The 21,196-nt window shown below is 41.0% G+C and overlaps 1 protein-coding gene across 5 annotated transcripts in view; it reads left to right on the top strand.

The window, feature by feature from the left end:
- Positions 1 to 7,725: 7,725 nt before the first annotated feature.
- EYA1 (EYA transcriptional coactivator and phosphatase 1) overlaps positions 7,726 to 21,196 on the top strand; it is a 283,352-nt gene continuing 269,881 nt past the window's right edge. For 2 of the 5 annotated variants that reach the window (XM_032470269.1, XM_032470272.1), the window contains exons 1-2: positions 7,726 to 8,051; positions 18,907 to 19,014. In XM_032470269.1, the coding sequence (XP_032326160.1) occupies positions 18,982 to 19,014 (33 nt within the window). In that variant the 5' untranslated portion in view covers positions 7,726 to 8,051; positions 18,907 to 18,981. Of the gene's footprint in view, positions 8,052 to 8,198; positions 8,416 to 18,906; positions 19,015 to 21,196 lie in introns of those variants that run through there. The other 3 variants (XM_006185840.3, XM_032470271.1, XM_032470268.1) reach the window with 2 other exon arrangements.

The raw sequence follows: 21,196 nt of genomic DNA on the forward strand, positions 1-21,196 counted from the left end.
AAACATTTGGAAACTTAGGAAAATTAATAAGCACATGAAAATCCACGACAAACCATAACAACTGATTTTTATCCATCATTTTATATCTGTCCTTGATGCATTTAAATATAAACCCCCCTGTGATTTTATGTAGTTTACATAGACCACAGACATTTGGCATTTGCTCTTGAGTTTTATTCCGATACATTCATGAATTGGCAATTGGCCTTCCAAACCTACTAAATACATATTTCAATCCTGGAAAAATAAAATTCGGTTCAATTTATTGCATTTACATTTTATGCAGTTTTTTTTTTTTAATTGGGGGAAGTTCTCTAAAGTCTTCCCCTCCCCCTCTCCACCCCCCCTTAGAGTCCTACTTTCGTGGCCTCTGGTTCCACTACTTTAGTGATATCTAGTAATAAAATCTTTGTGGTCCCAGAATATAATCAATCTAGAATTTCTTTCCTTGAATGTTTACATCATACAAAGTTTTCGTTACAATCTTGTTTAACATGTTTTGTTTAATTCAAGACATGTTAGAAAGAAAAACAAAACTGAACGTTCCTATGGAGGGAATAATTTTTCTTAAATCTTGATTGAGTTATCAGCGGTAGCACTTAATCTTTCCTTTCCAAAGAAATTTGTGTTTGATTTTATTTATCAAATGGTGCATCTATGTTGAAAAAGTTTGTCTTTTGATTCTTTTTACAATCGTATATATACTGTTAGCAAGTAGAAGGTATCTTGTGAAGCAAAACAGCTTCCAGAAGAAAACCACTCTCTTTCATGCATCTGCCTACCTGTTTAGCTAACCAAAACATATTATAAAAAAAGATGTCTTTTCATTTTGCTTCTCTAATATTTGAGGGCTTCAGATCTCTCTAAATAAGTGAAATTCGAATGTCCTGTTTGAGGGAGATTATGTATTTCTGTATCTTAGCTTTGGACAAAGGAACTGTTCATAGTCTTTGGGGAAAAAAATCTACTCCTACTTGGAAACAGCCTCGTGGACTGCATCTCTCTGTGAGGTTTCCCCGAAAACTCCCCACCGCGGAGCTGCTCGTACATCTATGTGCGTAGACGCGTCGCTGTCCCTCTTCCACTTTTCTTGGATAAGTGCAGCTGTGAAGAACCAAAAACAGTATTATTGGAAAGGCATAAGGGAGATTGTCGAATTCTAAAGCTGTGCCGTAATTTCCAGTTTCACTTCTCTCCTCTCCACCTCCCCCACCCTCCTATCCAATTTGCAGGACCACGTGTGCGGTTCTACATCCCACAGCCTCTTCTCGAGTTTCTTGGTAGTTTTTGTTTTTTTCCTCTCAAGTAGTCAGAAAAATAATGCCGGGGGGTGGGGGGTGGGGGGGAAGGCCCGAAGTCGAATTGCAGAGCCACCAGGCAGAGCGACAGGACGCGCTTGCAACACTACCAGCAACCGGGAGTCTCCCCGGGCTTTTCGGAGACTGCATCAAATCCACATGTGCCAGCGTCCTAGGCAGGCGGAAAAACACGGGTCTTACGAAAGAAGCTGGGCTTCCGTAGAGTGAAGGCGAAATCGACAAAGAAAACCCTCCTACCTGAGGTGAATTTCGCTTAACTCTCTGAACCGGACTCAAGTCGTTTCACGATCTGTGTTCGTGCGAATCTACCTACGTCGCCAAGGACCCGCGCGCGCCCCAGACTCTCGGTCTCTCTTCTCAAGCTTCCTAGCTCAGTTTTCACATCAGATGGGTCATCCACGTTTGATCCTCGCAGCCACATTCGCAGTATTTCTTGAACAGTGAACACCTCTTTCCGAGGCAAACGGTTTGATCAGCATTTCTAGCTCACGTTTAATTTTCAACAGACATTCATACCCCCTAGTGCCTGGCCTCGCTGGAAGTCCACTTTCAACAGCACAGGGTACAGGTAAACGCTGGGTGCGTGATTTCGCCTCTGTTGATGTCACTGCATCTGATTTCACTTCAGAATTCCCTGTGTTGCTGGAACGACACCCAAACCTATTGAATCGGTGACTTGAGACAGCTAAGAAATTTTACATAACTTTAAAGAGTAAAGATTGCTAAAAGCAGTCACACTGCTGGGACCACAGGGATCTTGTTTTCTTACATATGGAAGAACAACTCCTTTTTCACTCCAACAAATATTTTTGCCCCAGCTGATCACCAGTGATTTCCTTAGCTGATTGTAAAGTGGTTAAGTTTTCCTCTTGCTATATAAATTTTTTGATTTGAAGGGAGATACCTATATCATGTTAGATTTAGGCAAATTATTGGGCTTGCCATTTACTTCAGGATCTACAGCAAATTAAAAGTGAAATCCTGGGACGAAGATTTTAGAGTAGAATGGCCATTAGCAGTTAGCATGCTGTGTACTCTTTGAAAAGTGGTAAAAATGTATCTGTTAGATTCCTTCCTTTCATATTCACTATAGACATAATGTGTTTGGCTATGATTCAGTTAACATACAGATTTTATATCATGTAAAAGCACTGGTTTAAATGATGCACAAAGCAATTTTCAACGTTGTTCCTTGAAAGATAGCTGAAGCTAGCAAACATTTGTTTAATAAAATAGAACAACCTATAAAAAATAAGCACACAAACAAAATGTCTGGTGTTAGGAGAGAAACCACATGGAGGCAAAGAATAAAACAAAACAAAGAAAAAAACCAGACATAAACAAAAACAGAAACAAAAGAAGTCAACCTCAATCAGCAATTCAGCTCTCTGAATATCTGACTAATATTCAAGGACACAGTAGGTTTCATTACCAAGAACATCTCTTTAGTGCCTCTTGTTACATGTTAAGAAATAAAGGCAATTACAATGTTGGAAACACAGTTTTCCTCACTCTAAATATTTTATGCTTATCAAGCAAACAATGGGTTGTTTGCTTTCTCCTTTTCACTATTCCTTTGGCACTAAATTTGGCACCTAGATGGTGCTTGGCTTGGCACACAGGGCAAGGCAGTTTGAAAATTATCTTTACAGCTACCTCTGGTGCTGTTCTTCAGGCATACTGTTGGCCAATAGAGAGCTGATTGTTTTGTCTAAATGGGCCTCAGCCCACAATCTATGCTTTTATAGAATAACCCTTTATGTTACATCTTTTCAATGAATCCAAGCTTTCTTATCCTGGGCTGTCTGAAGTCAGAGTGTACCTGTTTTGTTTTATTTTTTGCATGATGACAGAACTCACAAAATGGAATAGATTAAAACAAAAAGTTTAATAATAATTTATAACTATAAACCTAAAGTCAATTAAAGTATTGTCAGCTCTCTGCCAAATACATGGTCAGGAAATAGCAAGTGAGATTTAAGCCGGATAAGTAGAAGTAGTATGTCTAGGGAAACTGAATCTAGGAGTCATAAACTTGAGGTCCAACTCCACACTGTTCGTGAATCAAACTCCCAAATATTTCCCTTCCTCTGGCCATTAGAGTTTACTTATGAAGTATGCAGTTCTGTTCTAAACTGCACTGGAAGAAAAATTATGTTGGATTTTTTTTTTTTAAATGCACCTGCAATTTTATTCTTGGGGGACGAGGTGCAATTTTTTGAATTTCCTAGGTGTGAGAAAGAAGAATAAATCTGATGCTTGTTTGTCATACGATATTATAGAAATGTAAAAAGAACAATCAAGCCATTGCATTTGGGGTTGGGGGGGGATAAGTGACTTCCACTCTGAGGAATCATGTTCCCCCAAAGCCCTTGTTAGATATCCACTTTTTATAAAGGTAAAGGCAGCTCACAAGTGGATATGTTAATAAGTAGAATGATCTGGATAAAAGCAAACTGGAAGCTCAGGAAAGCTCCACGTATAACAGTCATTGGCAATGGAAAGCATATATATGCTGAGAGAAAAATGATAAAAAGAAAAGAAAATCCAAGCAAGTGAGATTAAAGACACAGAAGGACTGCATCTCAGTACCCTTGGAAGATTCATTGAAAAGGAAAAGATCAACAGAACAGGTTTTTTAAAAAATTAGTCAAACATACAATCAAGTTTACCATAGTAATTATTTATGAGACATAGGATATGGGGAGAACATCACCTGAAAATTATCCTCAAGTCTGCTTTAGTAGAAATCTGGCCAAGAATCCTAGTGTTGCACCCCTCACTTGGTCTCCTAAGCTGTAAGTGCATAAAGATAAAAGTAAACTTAAACTTGTTCTCTCACCCCAGGCCCTCTCACTGCAGACCTTCAGAATTCCTAGTGTGATTCAAGAATTTGAAGATGTTCTTTTAGAAGTCTTGATGGGGGAAATGTCTTTCCTAAGGTTGGTCAACTATAAATGCTTTAGAAAACCAGTCTGAATGTAACAAGAAATTGGATGGAAAAGTAAAAAAAAATGTATGGTTCATGTAATAAGTTCCCGTGTAGGGAGTAGACTTCTCCCTGGCTTACCTCGTATGATTTTTAGGGGAGCCGTAGGCATAAACATTGACTTTAAGATTACAGGATATTCCAGTAGACTAAAGTACACAGATACTTTTATAGTATAAAGGTCCTGGAGTATAGGGACCATGTCTTGAGTCTTGTGCATAACTTTTCTTAGTATTATTCTAGTGCCTTCAATCAATGCTCTCCAGCAAGATGCATTCTACACTGAAGGAGTTAACATGATTCCTACGAGGACTAAGCAATTTAACTGAGTATAAGAAGAGAGGTCAGTACTAGGGGAAAATGACTGGTCTATTAAAAGTTCTTTAAATAGTCCCTGTACATAAGAGCACTTCTAACTCACACCTGGAGAGTTGACTTCTCTCTTGGCTATTCCCACGTGGTCCAGTCTTCTCTCACTGATGCTCAGGGGTAAATCTTGATCTAAACTAGTGGCCAGATCTTCCTCCTCCTTAAGAAAACTCCCATTAGGTGCATTTGACAAGTTTTTCTATAAGAAATTACATTACCGAACTAAATAATAAAGGAATTTTAAAAAACATGTGTGAGTGTGGAGTGTGGGTGTGTGTGATGGAGAGAGAGAGAGAGAAAGAGAGAGAGAGCAATTTCTTTCGAATCGGGACTAGTCATAACATACCTGTCAGTATAGGCAGGATACAAATGCTCAAAGAACCAGAAAACTCCTGTTGATTTTTGCCCTCTGCCTTCTGTGGATCTGTATTTGAAAATCCGAGTAGGACCCGGATTTAAATGTACATTTCTGTCACATGTGTTCTGTGTTTATGCCATAAGCCCTGGTATAACTCTACACTTAAGGAATCTTTTTTGCCTTTATGTGCAAAAAACTTTGTCATTTCTCTATTTTACACAATGTAAGTTAGGCCAGCAGTTAGGGTTAGCGTTTTATGACATGTAAACAACTGAATGTTCTAAGTCCAATATAAACTAACAGATACATAATTGAGTCCTTATGGCATTTACTAGTTACACACATGGAAATCCAACAAATAAATATATCTATATATATACATCAATAGATGAAAATAAACTCATATATATCCTCAAATGGATAATTATGAATATATGTTTTATTGGGTTTTGGCTTGGCATTGCAAAGGACATTTAAGTTTTTCCTGAAAATTTTATTCATGGTAGTGTTCATATCAAATGAAAAAAATAAGGATATTTTATGTCACGAATAAACCTATCTTGGGTGGTATAATTCATTTGCAGATTGTGACCCTATGCCCAGGCAGGACTGTAAATCCACGCTGTGTGCCTGTGACTGATTTGGTATTTGGATTTCTGATTTGGCTGAGAGATGTGTAAAAACCTCAAGTAGTCAACAGCTCCCTATTGGCTGTGCATCTGAGGGGCTCAGGAACATTGTTTATCCCAGCAAGTGTCTGGAATACATTATACTCGATAAATTGGCTCCTGCTACTCCCGTTTTGGAGAATATTAAGAATCTGTATACTGTGCTAAAGTAAATGTACTTTGACCAAATAACAATTTTCCTTAAAAGAAAATTCTAAATCTTCTGAATCTAGGATTTGCCAATATTTTAAACACATGGCATTTCTGAAAAAGCAATAACAAAATAATTCCCCATACCTTTGAATTCAGAAACTGGTTCAAAATTTAGGTCTGTTTTTATTCAAAGGCCATATGAATCTGGGTTTCGAGAAGTTAAAAAAAATAAAATGGTGAGATATTCGGGTTGAAAGTTGTTCTACATATTATTTTTAAGAAAGTAGCAGGAGTAAGGATCAAAAGACTCCTTGTCCTAAAACATAAACTTTTTAGATTATTTGTTGCTTCTGAATTATATCGATTTTCCAAATGTGATTTTCAAATAAATCACAGGCCTGTAGTCTTTGACAAGAGAAACTTACATTGCCTTTGGTGGGTTCTTAGCAGACACGTATTTGGAACTTTGAGGTTATTGTTTGCTTCCTCCTGAAATAATACTTTTGATCACCTGTGCTTTAAGAGACTCTGGACTTGCTTTTTTATGTTAGGGAAATTCTTTCTATTTATGAATGGGTAGAAATGATAAGCAATGAATTCAAAAAAGCAAAACCATCCTCATCAGCTGGCTAAACTGGTTAATATTTCTATTTGGACAAGTTACTGGGGTATTACTGGGTTAACATAATTGATCAATGCCTTGACTTCTATAGGAAGTCCTCTTCATCCAATACACATGGTCTATTTTGAAAAGTTTCTGGCTTTGTGTATATATAAACATCCAACAGCTTAGGGTGAAAAATCAGTCTTTGTGTATATTACCAATTATCTCCTGTGTAGGCTTTATCTCCAAATCTATAGCCTGTGGTCTTTGAAGGTGAAGGATTAGGTCTCATTGTTCTGACTCAAACTTCACGGTATCTACTACAAGCCTACAGATACTCGATGACTGATGGGAAACTACAGCAAACTGTGTGAATCCAGTAGATTTTGGAAGAGTGTGTTCAGTAATACCCGTATTCATGCCACGCTCTATACTCTCCGAGGCCCTTTGGCTCACACGATCTCATTCGATGTGAATAATTGAGTTGGAGGGGGAGGGGGAGGGGTGGGGCAGGGATTCACTTGAGAAGGAGAGAAAAGTGCAAACATTTGAACGCTCACTGAGAAGCGTTGAGTCCTTATAAGAGCAAATCCTCAAGGTGTTTTCATCTCTTTCACTGCTTGTGATTGGATCCTAGTCAAGTAAGAGGAAGTTCCCAAAGGAGTATCTCAGATTACCGGCCTATAATGGATGCTTCAACCAATGCTGAAATACTTCACAGGTTGAAACCAGATTCTCTCGCCCCCACTAAATCACAGATGCAAAGGGACTTGAGGGTGACAAACTTTCCCTTATCCCCCCAAAGGGTTCCTTGATGCCAAGAGAGACAAAACATTTCGTAGTAAGGGCTAGACGTAGACGTTTAGTCCAGGCCCCTCTGCGTGATTCTGGGCAATCCATTTACTGCTCTTTGCCTCAGTTTCCCTAGCTATAAGAAGAGAACATAATTTTAAGACCTCTTACAAAATTGTTTGAATTCCGGATGTTTTGAGAAATTTCAGTCTGACTGCATATTCCTTTATAACCTCCACACCCCACCAGGAAAAAAAAATCACCATGTCACTCTACCAACCTTTCCTTCAGGGCCACCTCCTGCACACCTAGCTCCCCTTGTGTTAGCAGAGCAAACCCCACCACCGTCTCCCTCAGCTGAAACACTGCAAGGGCCCAGCCTCAGAGACACCCTCCTCGGGGCGTGGGCACCAGGCCCAGCTCCAGCTCCCGCGCGGAGGGGAGTCGGCGTCCTGGGCTGGGGGTTGGGGAAGGGCGAGGAAGTGGGTACTGGGAAGAATCGGGGTGGGGGGTGAGGAGCTGGAAAGAGGGTTCCCCTCGCCAGCGCCCGCCCCGGTGTCGCAGCGCACTCAGAGCCGCGCCAAGGACGCCCCTCGACCCGGAGACACAGGAGCATTTCAGAAAAAAAGAAAGAAAAAAGCCCGGACTGGCTCGGATTTCTGGAAGCCAGAGCAGTTTTTGCCCTAAACACCGACACAGAACCCCTCTTAACGCTGCCCCGGCCTCTCCGTTGCCCATTTTCGATTTGGTTTTGGAAGAACCGGTTCCTCGGTCCCGCGTCGCCGAAGTTGTGACACGAGTAAGTCCAGCCTCCGGGCCCCTGTCGCCGGCCACCCTCCCCTGGCGCGCTCTCTTCCCACCTTGGCCCCCGGCGGCGGCGCTCCCGCCCCTGCCCGGGCCTCCAGTTGGGTTGTGGTGACCGGGAGACTCTGTTGTGAAACGAGATCTGACCCTTTGGCTCCGAGGCCGCGGCCAAGAGCCCGGGGCCGTGAAGCCCGCGGCCCGACCCGGGCCGGGAGGGTGACGATCGCGGCCCGGGGGCGGCGGAGGGGGCGCAGCCGACGCGGCTCCCTGGCCCCCCGCCGACGATCGCGCGAGCCGCCCGCGCCCCTGCCAGCCTGCCGCCTCCAAGGCCGCCGCCTCGGCGTGGGCACCGCCGCCAGGTATGCGGAGCCACCTGGAAGGGCGCGGCGACGCTCGCGCAATAATGGGGACGCGCATCGGAAGGGTTCCGGGGGACACCGGCGTTGTCCCTCAGCATCAGGGCGCTCACGTGGAGGGATGTGTCTGGGGGTCTGTTGGTTTTCTTCCAGGAGGTGTTGACTGATGGGGACGTCAGAGGATGGAGAGGGTCAGCTTGCCTTTATCTGATGTCGTGATTGCCGTCCTGGACATGTGCTTGCAATTGAAGCTCCAGTAGGGGAAGCATTTGGGGAGCAGTCTGGGCAAGGGGCTATTTATATTTAGCGCTTTCTAGTCCCCGGCGTTTCTTCTTTCGGCCCAAAGTGGGTTGTTTGGTCCCACTCAAAGAGGCCAGTTACGAGCAGTAGCAGATGAATTGGAGGGGCCAACAAGGGCGAGGTGTCATTAAAGCAGGGAAAATAATCTCCGCTTTAGCTCTGGTGAGGATTGGAGGGAAAAATGGATACTGCAGAAATGTTTCTCATTGTTTATGTTAATTAAGACCCACGCAACTGCAGCTTTTTTGTTTTGGTAGCCAGACTGACTAATGCTTGCTAGCTAGCTAGGTGAGTCATCTCATAAAACTAAACGCTTCTTGAAAAAAATTGGGTGGGAGAACGACTCAAATCTGTCAAGAGATGTGAATTGATTATGTATTCAAAAGAACCAATAGTGAGTGTCTACTCAGCAGAGAGGATCCCAGCTCTGCGTGGCAAGTGCAGGGATACTGTGGAGCAGGATGGCCCTCCAGGTCAGGGAAGGCGTTCTTCCATCCTTTCAGAGACCCTAGCAACCTATGTGTCCTGTGTCTCTAGCTCAGAGCTGTTCACTCAGCCAACACAGGGGAATGTGCCATGTACCAAACATCTTGTTACATGGATTAAAATGATTTCTGCCCTGAAGGAGCAGTCTGGTGCACAATTGTGACCTAATAGGACTAGTGCTCTGATGGGGAAACACAGATGGATAAGGCTTCCCTGAGGCAGGACTGAATGCTCCTTGAAGGTGACGTAGCAGTCGGGTGAAGTCTCATAGAAACAGGCAGAGAGCTGTGGTCAGCAGGGCATCTGGAAGGGGCCTGATGTAGCCACAGGTGAGCAGGAGAAATGCAGGGAGCAGGAGAGATGTGCAGGGACAGTGACTGGGGACAGATTGGAAAGGGCTTCAATGTCAGACCGAACAGACTAAATCAGACTTGTTCCCTCTTTGGAAGAGAGTAAAATCCAACAAGTTTCACAATTTGGAACATGTGAAGGCCTTAGGGAGAAGGCAGAGGAGAGCGTAATTAAGATGTTACAAAATAAGAAGTATAAAAAAATCTATTAGTGGGATTATTTAGCCTATAAAAAAGTCAAAGTGTTCACAGAAGGTAATCAAAGTGAGGGAGCACTATCAGAACAATCTTGTTTTACTAATTGTTGTTTTAGTAACCTGAAGTGCAACTTTGAAATGTGTCCTGTTGTCCTGGAGTGACTGACTTACATGATCATTTTAGAATGTAAAAATGAGAGACAATTAAGCATATTGCATTGTAGTTTTATGACTTCATCCTTTACAGAGTGATTATTATCATTCACTCACATGTTCATTGAGCATGGACTATGTATAGGGTGCTTTCAGACTTCTCCATCCTATTAGATGGTATTAATGTCATTGTGTAGATGAAGAAATAAACTCAGAGAGGTTAATACATTTGTCCAGGCATACAGAGTTGATGAGTGCCAGAGTTACTGAGCTAAATCCCTACCCACCTGCCCCCCAAGTCTTCAGTAGTCTTTTTCTTTACCCTTTGATGTCATCACAACTAGCTAGCTGTTTGGGGCTCTCTCCTCTTTATCATTTCCAGCAGTAACTTAAAAGAAGGAAACTAAAGGAATGATTTTGAGGTTGGCATATTACCCAAAGCTGATTGGATAGCTCAGTCATTGGCTTACAGAATCATGGGTCAAAGAGAATCTGAGTGAGCTTGACTGACAGGCAGAAACTAACAACATGAGAATTTCACAGGAATGAACCAGTTCCCCAAGTATAGAACAGAGGGATTATGACTTGAAAACGGGTCATTTGCAAAAGAGTTTGTGTGTCCCTAAGCTCAATAAGTGCCAGTGGCGTTTGGCTCCAGAGGCCACTGGCTAACAGACATGTTCTGTGGAGGGGGATCAGAAAGTTAAGTAACTCGTTTCTAAAAAGGTGAGTAATTAGGTTTTGGGCCTAGAGAGGAGAGCTTTTAGGAAGGATCACTGTAATCTTCAGCTGTTTCAAGGATGATTTTGTATCAGGAGCATATTAAAATGTATTTGTGTTGCTGCAGAAGAAAACTGACCCTAGAAGAGAGAGTTTTGATCGGTCTGTTTCAGCTCATTATAAGGGGAAAGCCTCATAAAGGTTAAACCTTCCAGCTGTGGACCAAGCAGCTTGGCAAGCTGGTGAATTTCTGTCCCCAGAAGTGTTCATGCAGAAGCAAGTTGGAGATCTGTCAAGGAGGTTTCAGCTGATTCCTGCCCTAGATGGAATTTGGATTCCATAGCTTCCTTCTGTGTCGCCTACCACATTTTTCCCCCATCCCATTATATACTCATTAACTGTTTTCTTAGTGGATTAACTTTCTTAGTGGATTAACCACTTTAAACTTTTCTAGTTTTGCTTAAATAAAAGATGTCCTATGATTTTAAGGAAAGAGTGAAATTGCAAAGAAACCCTGAGTCAGTGCCTCTTTTCTGACAGCTTAATGCTTTCTCCATTACTGTCTTTATTTTTGGTGTTTTGGCATTGGAGACTGCAGTCCTGCAGTCTTATTCTGCATCAAGCAATCCTTACTTTGGGCAGGACGCAAGTATAAGTAAGAGTCAGCCTCCAAGAAATGAGGAAATTGCTTTGTTAAACTTTAGTTGTGATTGTCAAGGGTAAGGGTGCAGGGAGGCATTCATTCCCTTGTTCTTCCTAAACTACACATGTAATCTGCATAACTTCTAAGCTCTAATGAGGAGCTCGGTTCCCCTGTAGTAAATACAATACCTAATGAGCTGGACATTGAAGTCTCTGCCTCCATCCATGATTAAAATTGCCTTTGAATTTTAGCAGCAAAAGAAAGCAAAATGACATAAGAGTCTGAGAAATAGGTTTTCATCTTATTTTTAGAAATAAATCCCCTTCTTTTACTCTTGACAGCTGAACTTATTGTGGGTTAAACAGTCCAGCAGGAGTAAGTACCACCTGTGTTAGAGAGGAGTGTCGGTGGATGAACATCTGGTTAAAGATCAGCCCTAACACCTTGTTTGATTTGGAGGGGCAAGGGCTTATAATTCCCAGTGAAGAAGGCAGTCACTATCAAAACCACTTGTTACCTCGTTAATAGTATCAGGAAAAAGGAGGTCGACAATTGATAGGAAATATGAATTGTGGCACGTTAAAAAAAATCAGCTTTAGGAAGTGTGTAGTTCAATGAATTTTGACTGTTATGTACACCTATGTCACCACTACCATCAAGATATGGAACATTTATGACACCCCCAAAAGTTCCCCCTGCCCCTCTGCAGTCCATCAAACTCCTCTCAAGCTCCATTTCTGCCCCTGACTCCAGGCAATCACTAGCCTGCCCCCGACCCCTCCGGATGAGTTTTTGGGGTGTATTTTTAATATCTTCAGAGATATTCGATGGTAGAGCTTTCTCTGTAAAAGTAAAGGAGTTGATATTTCAGATCCCTTTTTCTTTTTAATAAAGTCAGAAAACTCATCATTTAGTTACCGTTTTTTTGGACAGCAACAGACAACCACTGAATGGGACCAGTTTAGTTGTTCCAAAGCCTAAATTATTTTAAAATTAAAACTGTAGCCTTGGTAGGCTGAACAACTACTTCTGTGATGCACTGTGTACGAGTGACATCCGTGGGGAACTAGCAATGCCTAAAGTCAGTAGCTGGAGCAGAACTAATGCACCAGCCTGGGGAAAGTTTAGATAAGCTTATCATGGGTGATTATGCTTGGAAATATTTTCTCTTAGATGCCTGAATTTCCTCATTCTATGTAAGATTTATAAATCTGGGGTTCTCAAGCATCATCCTATTATAGCATACCACTGTCGCTCAAGCCTCTCATGAGTGTGCCACTTGTCATAATCAGTGGGCAACGGTGACTTTTCTTGTGCTTCAGTAGAAATTATTTTATGATAATGGCTGTCAGACTCAACCTACTGAGTCAGGGGACATGGTGACTGACTTTGCTGAAAGTAAGAGGACAAAATGATTAATGGTTAAAGATCCTGTGTTTACTGAAATGCGTTTTGACTTTTCATCTTGAGTCTAGGGGAGCAGATTCCACTCAAAGAGTGACGTTGAGTGAAAGAGCAAGCAATGAGTGTGTAATAACCAGCCAACTGTTATCCACACAGTGATAGCCCACACCAGTGATTTAGTTAAGGCTTCCAAGTGTCCTGCCATGCTGTTCAGTGTTCAAAAGTTTGACATCAACACAAAAATTTGATAACTTCTAATATAGGGAGGTTCATGAATGTTGTCAAGGTTACAGATTCCTCTTCTAGCAACTTTATTTGAATATTTAAAAAATATGAATTCTGTGTTTCATCCTTCCACTAGGGCCAGTGCTGTATGAGAGAGAAATTTGAATAAGTGAATTTGACCTCACTTTAAAAGAATTACTATTTTTAGCTGTCATGCCTTTTGATCCTCTAATTAGACTGTTTAGAATTTATCCTTAAACAATTAAAAAGAAGGAAAAAACCTGTTGAATAAAAATGTTGAAGTGTTATATGTGATGGTGAAAGAAGGAAAAACACCCCAAATGTTGCACTTGATAGGAATACCTCCCCAATGGAATACTACATGGCTGTTAAAAATACAGACTGTAAAATGCTTATGAAACAACATGAAAAGTAACCCCAAAAAACACAAGCTTGAATATTTGCTGTGATCATAGTTATGTAAAATTGTGACAAGACAGTGGGGTTGAGGGGATTCTACGTGTGTTTCTTTAGAGTTTTCTTAATATTGTTAATGTAGAAAGTGCTACATTAAAACAATGTGTAGGTCTAATGTTCCTGAAAACATAGCTTGAATTCAAGTCCAGTTACTGAATGCACACATGTCATCATTTTCCTAATCAGTGCAGTGTCAGCTCATGTGATTGTCCCCTTGCCTTAAAGTCTTCCCCAAAAGACAGAAGGAAGTTGCTGATGGTGGAAGCAGAAATCTGGTCATATTTATTGAGAAGGCCTATAAAGAATAAACGGGCTTCATACTTAAAACTTTAAAACAGCAGTACCAGTAAATCAGTGGAAAAGCTATAAAAGCAAATTGGTGTCGACATTTATTTCTATAGAAACTACATCTCTGGCTGTAGAAGACTTTCACCAATGCAGGGCAGAACTTGTTTTTCATTAATGGTTTCAGTGGTTGGGACGTGGTCCTTCCAACAATTGGAAAGGTCAGTGAGAATCTGGTTTCTGACTCACTTGGGCATGCCCAGTCTCTGCTTTCCTTGATGTAACCAAATTTCTTAGGAAGGTGAGGACAGCAGAGAAGAGGCCACCTTGAGATCAGGCAGCTTGTGGCTTCTGGAGCCAGGGAATAGTGAGTTGAAAAAGTCTCTGGACGTCATTTATCCAATGGTTCATTTCACTGCAGGCTTCTGTTTGTAAATTTTCTTAAAGACCCCCTTGATTTGATATGTTTATTCAATCTGCAGTTGAAGTCTTCTGGGGATACACTTCAGAGTGGCCCTTTTTCTTTTCTACAAAGCAGTGTTCCACCATTAGTTTCCTTCTGCTTCTCAGGAATGTTAGAAAACTCAACACTTGGTGAGAAGGCAAAGATTAAAGTGATGGTGTGTTGTAATGAAAATACTCTTTCATCCAAGAAGCCACAAGTTATTAACAGTGTCTGATGGATCTCTGGTTCATTAGAGATGATTTATGTTCTGTCTAAACTATAACCCATTTTTCAAAACCAACAGGAAAATTAAAATATATGTGACATATAAATTTTTTGCAAAGATTATTTTCTTCCCAATCACATTAATTTCCATATCCACCCCGACCTTATTTTTCTTCCATCTAGAAATTCTGCCCCATGCACCTGCCTACCCCCACCCTTTCTCTGTACCTTGTACTCTTACTCCAACTTGACAATAGTCGGGATGTTTGTGATGAGCTAGAACCGAAGTAAGGTCATGTTTACAGGTGAGATGAGGTGCTCTTGCTTGTTTCAGCAACTGCCTGGCTTTAACCAATGGGTGGAAAAGACTAGAAAGTGTCTGTCTGGGGTGGTGAATATGGATTTTACTGAACCTAGAAAACCTGAGGTTCAAAGCTCTTGAGGTTTTTTTTTTAGGTAGCTAGGGTTATTTGTAGAATTGGGGAAAAAACTGTTATCCCAGGGAAAGCTTAAATTATAGCAGGAGTGCACAAAATAGATACTCTGTCTCACATGTGTTAAAATTTCCAAATTTAGAACTATTCTATATTTTAACAATGAATAAGATTGCTAGTTGTAGTAGGGGATAAAATATCACTTCCAAATGTGTATCACTGAGCTCTGGAGGTATAATTATAATGTCCTCACCAGGGGCTCAATTTCATAATGCTTCTGGGCCCCCAGAGGGGATTTTGTGTGATTGCAGGATTTGTCAGAGTGCAGTCTTAATTTGATGCTTTCCTGTACATTCTGTTTCATCATGTATAAATCTAACATTTATTTGTCATTGTTTATTTGCTAGCATGTCTATACTAGTTTTGGCTGCTTCCAACCTCATTCCCCCAAGAGTGGCAAATATAAAGAAAGATCCTCAGGCTTCCATTAATCTTGTGTCAGGAGAGTCTATGTAACAAAATTGGTTTTTCTGTCGTGTTTCATCAACAGTCCAGGTGATTGGGACAGAAGAAGGCATAGTTCCCTGAGGTGTTGCAAAGGTCAATTCAAACAGGGCCAGGACTCTGTTTTTCCCTTGCCCAGGTTACCACCCACTGTCCCTCTGGCCACCTGCCTGCTTCTGCTCAGCACTGATGCCAAGGGTAGCATCTGGCCTGGGGCTGTGAATGCAAGTCAAGAGCTCTACAACCGTGAGCTGTGGGTGCCCCTACCTTGTCACCTGTGGGCTTCAGTGGCCTTGGAAGGGGCTACATACTGCTGTCTGTCCAGGAAGAGCATCTTTTCCAGGTGGTCTGCCTAGCAAATATGAAGAATCAGGCCATATTTAAATGTATGCCCAGCTTTTAAATGTGCACCCAGCTGTGCAGCTTTTTCTCACTGTTTTGCTCAGTTGATCTTTTCTCCCTACTTAAAGAGTAGTGACATACATTTTAGGAAGAGGCATCCAGGCTTTTCCTCTATGCTCAGACTAGATCACGGAATCGACTGGGTGTTGAATTTGGCCAGTAGAGCCCCAGGACATCTTTCATTCCCTTTTCTCTTTATGAGAGATCTTTCACTTGAGATAGAAAGTGAGCTAGCAAGATGGCCTTCCATGGTGTACTAATGATAGACAGGTAGCCTTCCATTGGGTACAACTAGTGGAAAGATGGCCTTCCACTATGTACTGTGCCAACAACTCTCCCTCCACTTCGGGAGAGGTACCAAATAGTTGACCCAGGAGTGGGTAAATAAAGGCTTTGGTCTTTGGAGGTAAATGCACAGGTGGGTAATTAATCCAGTTCCCTGCTTTGACATGCTGGGTGTTGGGGATGGGTGTATGGATGGGTAACTGCCACCAGACTTCTGGCACCCTGTCATATAGGGCTACTTTTGGTACCAAGACATCTGCCTGTACTGCTCTATAAATCTCCCCAAACAAACTTCATCTCACTGATCCTTCCATTGGTGTGCACCTCCCCTCCCAGCCTATACCGAGACTAGCCTCCTTGGACCTTCTTCTGTTCCTTCTCTAGGAACCACTCCTTGGTTTAAATGAAGTCCCTTTGCAGTTCACCTCTAAGTACCCTCTAGATCTATATAGTTTTATGAATTATGTCCACAATATGTATGTAGGCAGGTAGCTAGATAGGCATGAATTGATGAACCTGTGTTTGCTTGAGCCTGTTTCTTAGGGTATTGGAACAAATAATTCAAAACCTAAAATTTGATAAATCATTTTTTAAAAAGTTGATTGAATGGTAGCACCACCACTTACCTGCCTATCTAATTTTAGCTCAGAGTTTACATGTCTTCAAAAATTGTCATGTATCAATAATATTCATTCATTCAAAATATTTAATGAGCACCATATGTGGCCAGAACTAGAGAGCGAGGCATGGTCCTAGCTCCCATGGAGCTACAGGCCAGTCAGGGAGACAGGGAGAGAAGTAATTACAGTCCCATTGGATAAGTGCCATAATGGAGGCACAGGCTTATGTATAAACCATGAAAGATCAAGTCCAGCAAGGGAATTAAGGGCTTCCCAGAGCCAGGCTCCCAGGTATCAGTAGACCCAGTCATGGCATATATTTCATGGTTCGGGTTGACATGGAGAAATCTGGAAACAACTATGCTGATTTGACAAGCAGGGGAGGATTTGTAAATAAAGTCCGTGGGTCTCTGTGCTTTTCTGATTTGGGGATGGTAGTGGAAACATCTACCTGAACTAGATGAGGGCTGATTCTTTTGGCTTTCTCAGTGGTCTCAGTCTTTTCTCTTTAGCCCCGGAAACAATAACATGCATAGTATTCAGTGCAGAAGAGTTTCATCTTCAGAAGACATAAAATGACGAGTGAAATACCTTCTGTGCTCGTGTAACTTGACCATTCTTAATGCCTTAAACTGTTCAGTAAGTCCAATAGGGAAACACGGAAAAGAAACACATGGGAAATAATCCTGGAATATCAAGTATACAGACTTTGATTGGAACATGCTCTCAGGACAGGTATGGAGAGGACAGGAATTTAGGGGAAATCAGAGGGGGTTTTGTCCTGGGTCTGCCCCCTTCTGTGAGGAATGAGGCTGGACTTTGTCTCACCACATATAGGTGCACTGTGGGCAATTTATGTGAAAGCACTTTGTAAACTGTAAAAGTTTTACCAATGTGAGGCAGGGTTATTATCATTATTTTAAAATGCTACTTTATCGCCTGGAAAAGTTAACACACCTCCAGAGAGTAATGTAAGCATTGAAACAAATCTAGTTTCTGTAATATCTCTTCCCTCATTATGTAAGAAATCCTCTAAAAGCAATGCTGGTGGATTTTAAGATTCAGTTCTGAAATTTTGTGCAGTTCAAAGTAGAGTGGTCTGTTGTGTTTTCTTGGGCTAGCAGATCATAAATACATCCATGTGATTTTTATTTACTGCTCACTGGAAATTATGAAATTGTTTCTTGTTGAAACTACAAAAATATTTAGCTTTAGTAAGTATTCTCCAGATTTTAGGAGCAATTTATGAGTCTTATGTTATCCAACAAGCATCACATCTGTGTTGACAGTGGATGAGGCATATGTTTTCTGGCATTGATAACTGTGAGCAAAACAATCATAAATAGGAATTACTCCGGCATTTCAGAATTACGTCGCAAAGGATCCAAGCTTGGAATGTTGTACCTGAAAATTATGTGTGTAAATGCTTGTGTTCATTAAATTATAAACCTAAAATATAAGATGTCATCCAGCTGAAGCCTCCCATTTCACAGATAATAAAACTGAGTCTCAGGGAGCCTAAATTATTTGCCAGAGTTCATTCAATAAGGGGTGGAGTCGGAACCTGAATTCAGACCTCTTGACTTCCTCTGCAGTGGTTTTCCCACCAGGTTAACCTGCAGAAGTTCAAGTACAAAAAGTGATACTGATGGGCAGCTAGGTGAATAATAATATTATTATTCCTTTTTGAAGATAGCTGAACTTAGAATATATTTCCAAACACTATATTGATTGTCCATATCTTGAAGCAAACTCCCATTCTTCTTGAAAGTGTTGAGTCTCTGAAGGTTCAAAATTGATCAACCGTGAAACTGTGACCTAATGTAAACTTGCTAAGAAATAGCATAATAATATCCTTGCCCTGAGGGCAAAACACTCAGCTCTAGCTTTTTCCCTTTTATCCTTGCTCTGACTACAATCATATTTCTTTGTGAGTATTTCCTCTTTGCATTGTGGTACAGCTGACGTTGATAGATAGCATGGAGAAACTGAATTCAAAAAAAAAGAAAGAAAAAAAAGCGCTTGTACTGTTGGCTCAGAAATGATGTGTGTGGAAAGCTCTCTAGCTGCCCTCTTCATTCTTTTTTTTTTTCCCCCTCCTTGGGCTGCAGCTGCTGACAGCAGACACACTGAGCTATAATTTGGCCACATTTGGCTCGTGTAAATTGTGATAAACAGTGAGCCCATAATATTTATTTTAAAGATTCATTCAGTGAAGGTAAGTATTCTTGACATTGTGTATACACGCTAGTGAATGGAAAGCTGCAGATATGAAAAAATAAGCTCTTAATTTCACGCCACACAATTAATATAGCTGCTCGATGCTCTATTCTTCACAGGTGCAGGGGAGTTGGAACCCTTTGAAGAAGTGTGTAGCTAATAGCCCATATATAATTCGGAAGAAGAAATCTTCAATGGAAGACCCTTGGGGGATAAATGGACAGTCTGTAAGTAAACAGAATGTCAGTCCTAAGGCAAGAGTTATTACTTTTAAAATCGTAATTACTATTTTTGTTGTAACCTGAGTGTCTGGAAATTCCTCAAAAGCTCTGTACCAATTTTTAATGATTTTCAAAGTTATGAATTAAGTAGGACATGATTTCATCAGCCTAACCTAATTTATATCTTTCTTAAAGGCATCAGTTATCAAAAGTAGAGGTCTAGAGGAAAAAGCTAACCTTTAATATTACTTGATTATACCAACATGCATAACGTAATTTTCAGACTTAGATTTTCCTTTGCCTCAGGGAAAACATAGATTTGTCTCATGACACTTGAAATGAATGCCTAAGTTTGGATTGTTTTGTATGTGTTTGTTATTTATGAGAACACTTGTGTGGGTGTGCATGTCTTTAAAATGTGTAGTTTAGTGTGGTAGTTTTCACACTTTGACAAACTCTTGAGTTGGCTTTAAATTAAGGAGAACCTTAGGTCTCTTGGGTTTTATTTTGTTTGTTTATCTTGCGAGCAGAAGAGAAAGGGCTCAGAAATTTTCCTCAGGTTTGTATCCTTTGGCTCATAAATGAATATTCCCAATTAGAGGTAATCTTATAAATAACCTTTGAGTTATTTAGAGCTTGAAAAAGTCAGTGGATTTTAATGTTAAGGAAAAAAAGCCTATTTCAGTAAGTTAGAGTTGTTTTCTTGGAAAATTTCCATAGCAATATTTGGGGTAGCCTTATATAGCTTTGCCTTGTAAATTCTCTGATCAGTTATGGCACTTTTAGACGTGTGGTTTTGTAGCTCAGCTTTGTTCGCCATGGAATTATTACAAACCCGAAGAGTGATCTTTAGTAATGCTGTTGTGGTTCCTGTAAATGTGTGTTTTACAAGACCTACTGGTTGTTATGCAATAAGCAGTAACTGCTAATGGATTAGAATTTTAATAACACAGGGTCAAATGCTATCAAGGTCCTTTGGCAGTCACACTGTATGCAATTACCAACTGCATTTTATGGATCTCCCAAATCATCTTGTGAGGTAATTCACAGAAAGCACTTCGAGAACATTCTGTACGGTGTAGCTTTCACACTGAACAGGAAAAGCACCCTTAACACATTTAATTTGTGTTCTTTTAAACTCCTGTCCTGGGCCTGTGATCTTCGATTTTCTTATGATACAAAAGATGGTTTTGTAGTGCATATAAAATAAATGAAAAATAAATGCACGGATAACCTGCTTACTTACTTACCTAAAAGTAACTTTCTTCTTTAGATTGATGCAGGTAAAGTGTCAGAGAATCGCTAACAAATTGAACAGTATCTGCAAATAAATGCTACAGAATTTCTTCTGAGATTTTATATTCTGCCAATTCTCATTTAAGACAAGAAATTAAGGTGTGAGACATATTAAAAAAAAAAAACAGGTAAAGAATATAATAATTGAATTTTTTTTTTCTGCCTATCCTAACACAAAGAGGTGTTTAGTGGGCTAGCTCATCATGTACCATTTTGAGGGGTTTTGTTCCGTGAAGAGTGAAGCAGTTTTATCCTTCAAAGATACCCGGCTGTCTCAGAGGTGGAAGACTAGGGAGGGCTGTTTCTCAAGGGCAGACAGCATGTGGCATCAGAGAAGCCGTTTCCGGGCAGTTTGGCCCCTGCCCACTCAACTGCAAAGGGCACGCAGTGGTTTCAGAGGTCCCTGTGCGGGGTGGGCTCCTCCCAGCTCACCTGCTTTGGCTCTCAGGTTTCCCCTTTCCTGAGGGAGGTGGGGACATGGGCTCAAGATGGAAAGAGGACCTAGAACTTAGCTGAAAGCAATAAAGTAACAGGAAAATTAAGGAGTAGAGGGAGACCTGGTACCCGAAGTGCTTGCACTTCCAAACGTGAATTAGGCTGTCCTTTGCTCACAAAGTTTTTCTTAGAGAAAGTCAACATCTTCAGAATAAACACAAGAGTGTATTGTACCCCCAGTAGTCTGCGGATGTAGCCCCTGGACCGCAGCGGAGTTTTGGAAATGTGCCTTTCATGTGACAAGAGACGCTGGCAAGAGACCACTGGCAGAGGTGAGGTAGCTTCTCATTTTGAGCCTAAGGACGTGTGGCACTGGGCCAAAGACTGAAATGAGAAATTCTGCCTTTCTTATTCTGGAATTTTCTGTGTGTTTTCCAAATCTTGGAAGAAGTAGCTC

This window comes from Camelus ferus, chromosome 29, assembly GCF_009834535.1.
Source record: "Camelus ferus isolate YT-003-E chromosome 29, BCGSAC_Cfer_1.0, whole genome shotgun sequence".
NCBI classification, from domain to species: Eukaryota; Metazoa; Chordata; class Mammalia; order Artiodactyla; family Camelidae; genus Camelus; species Camelus ferus.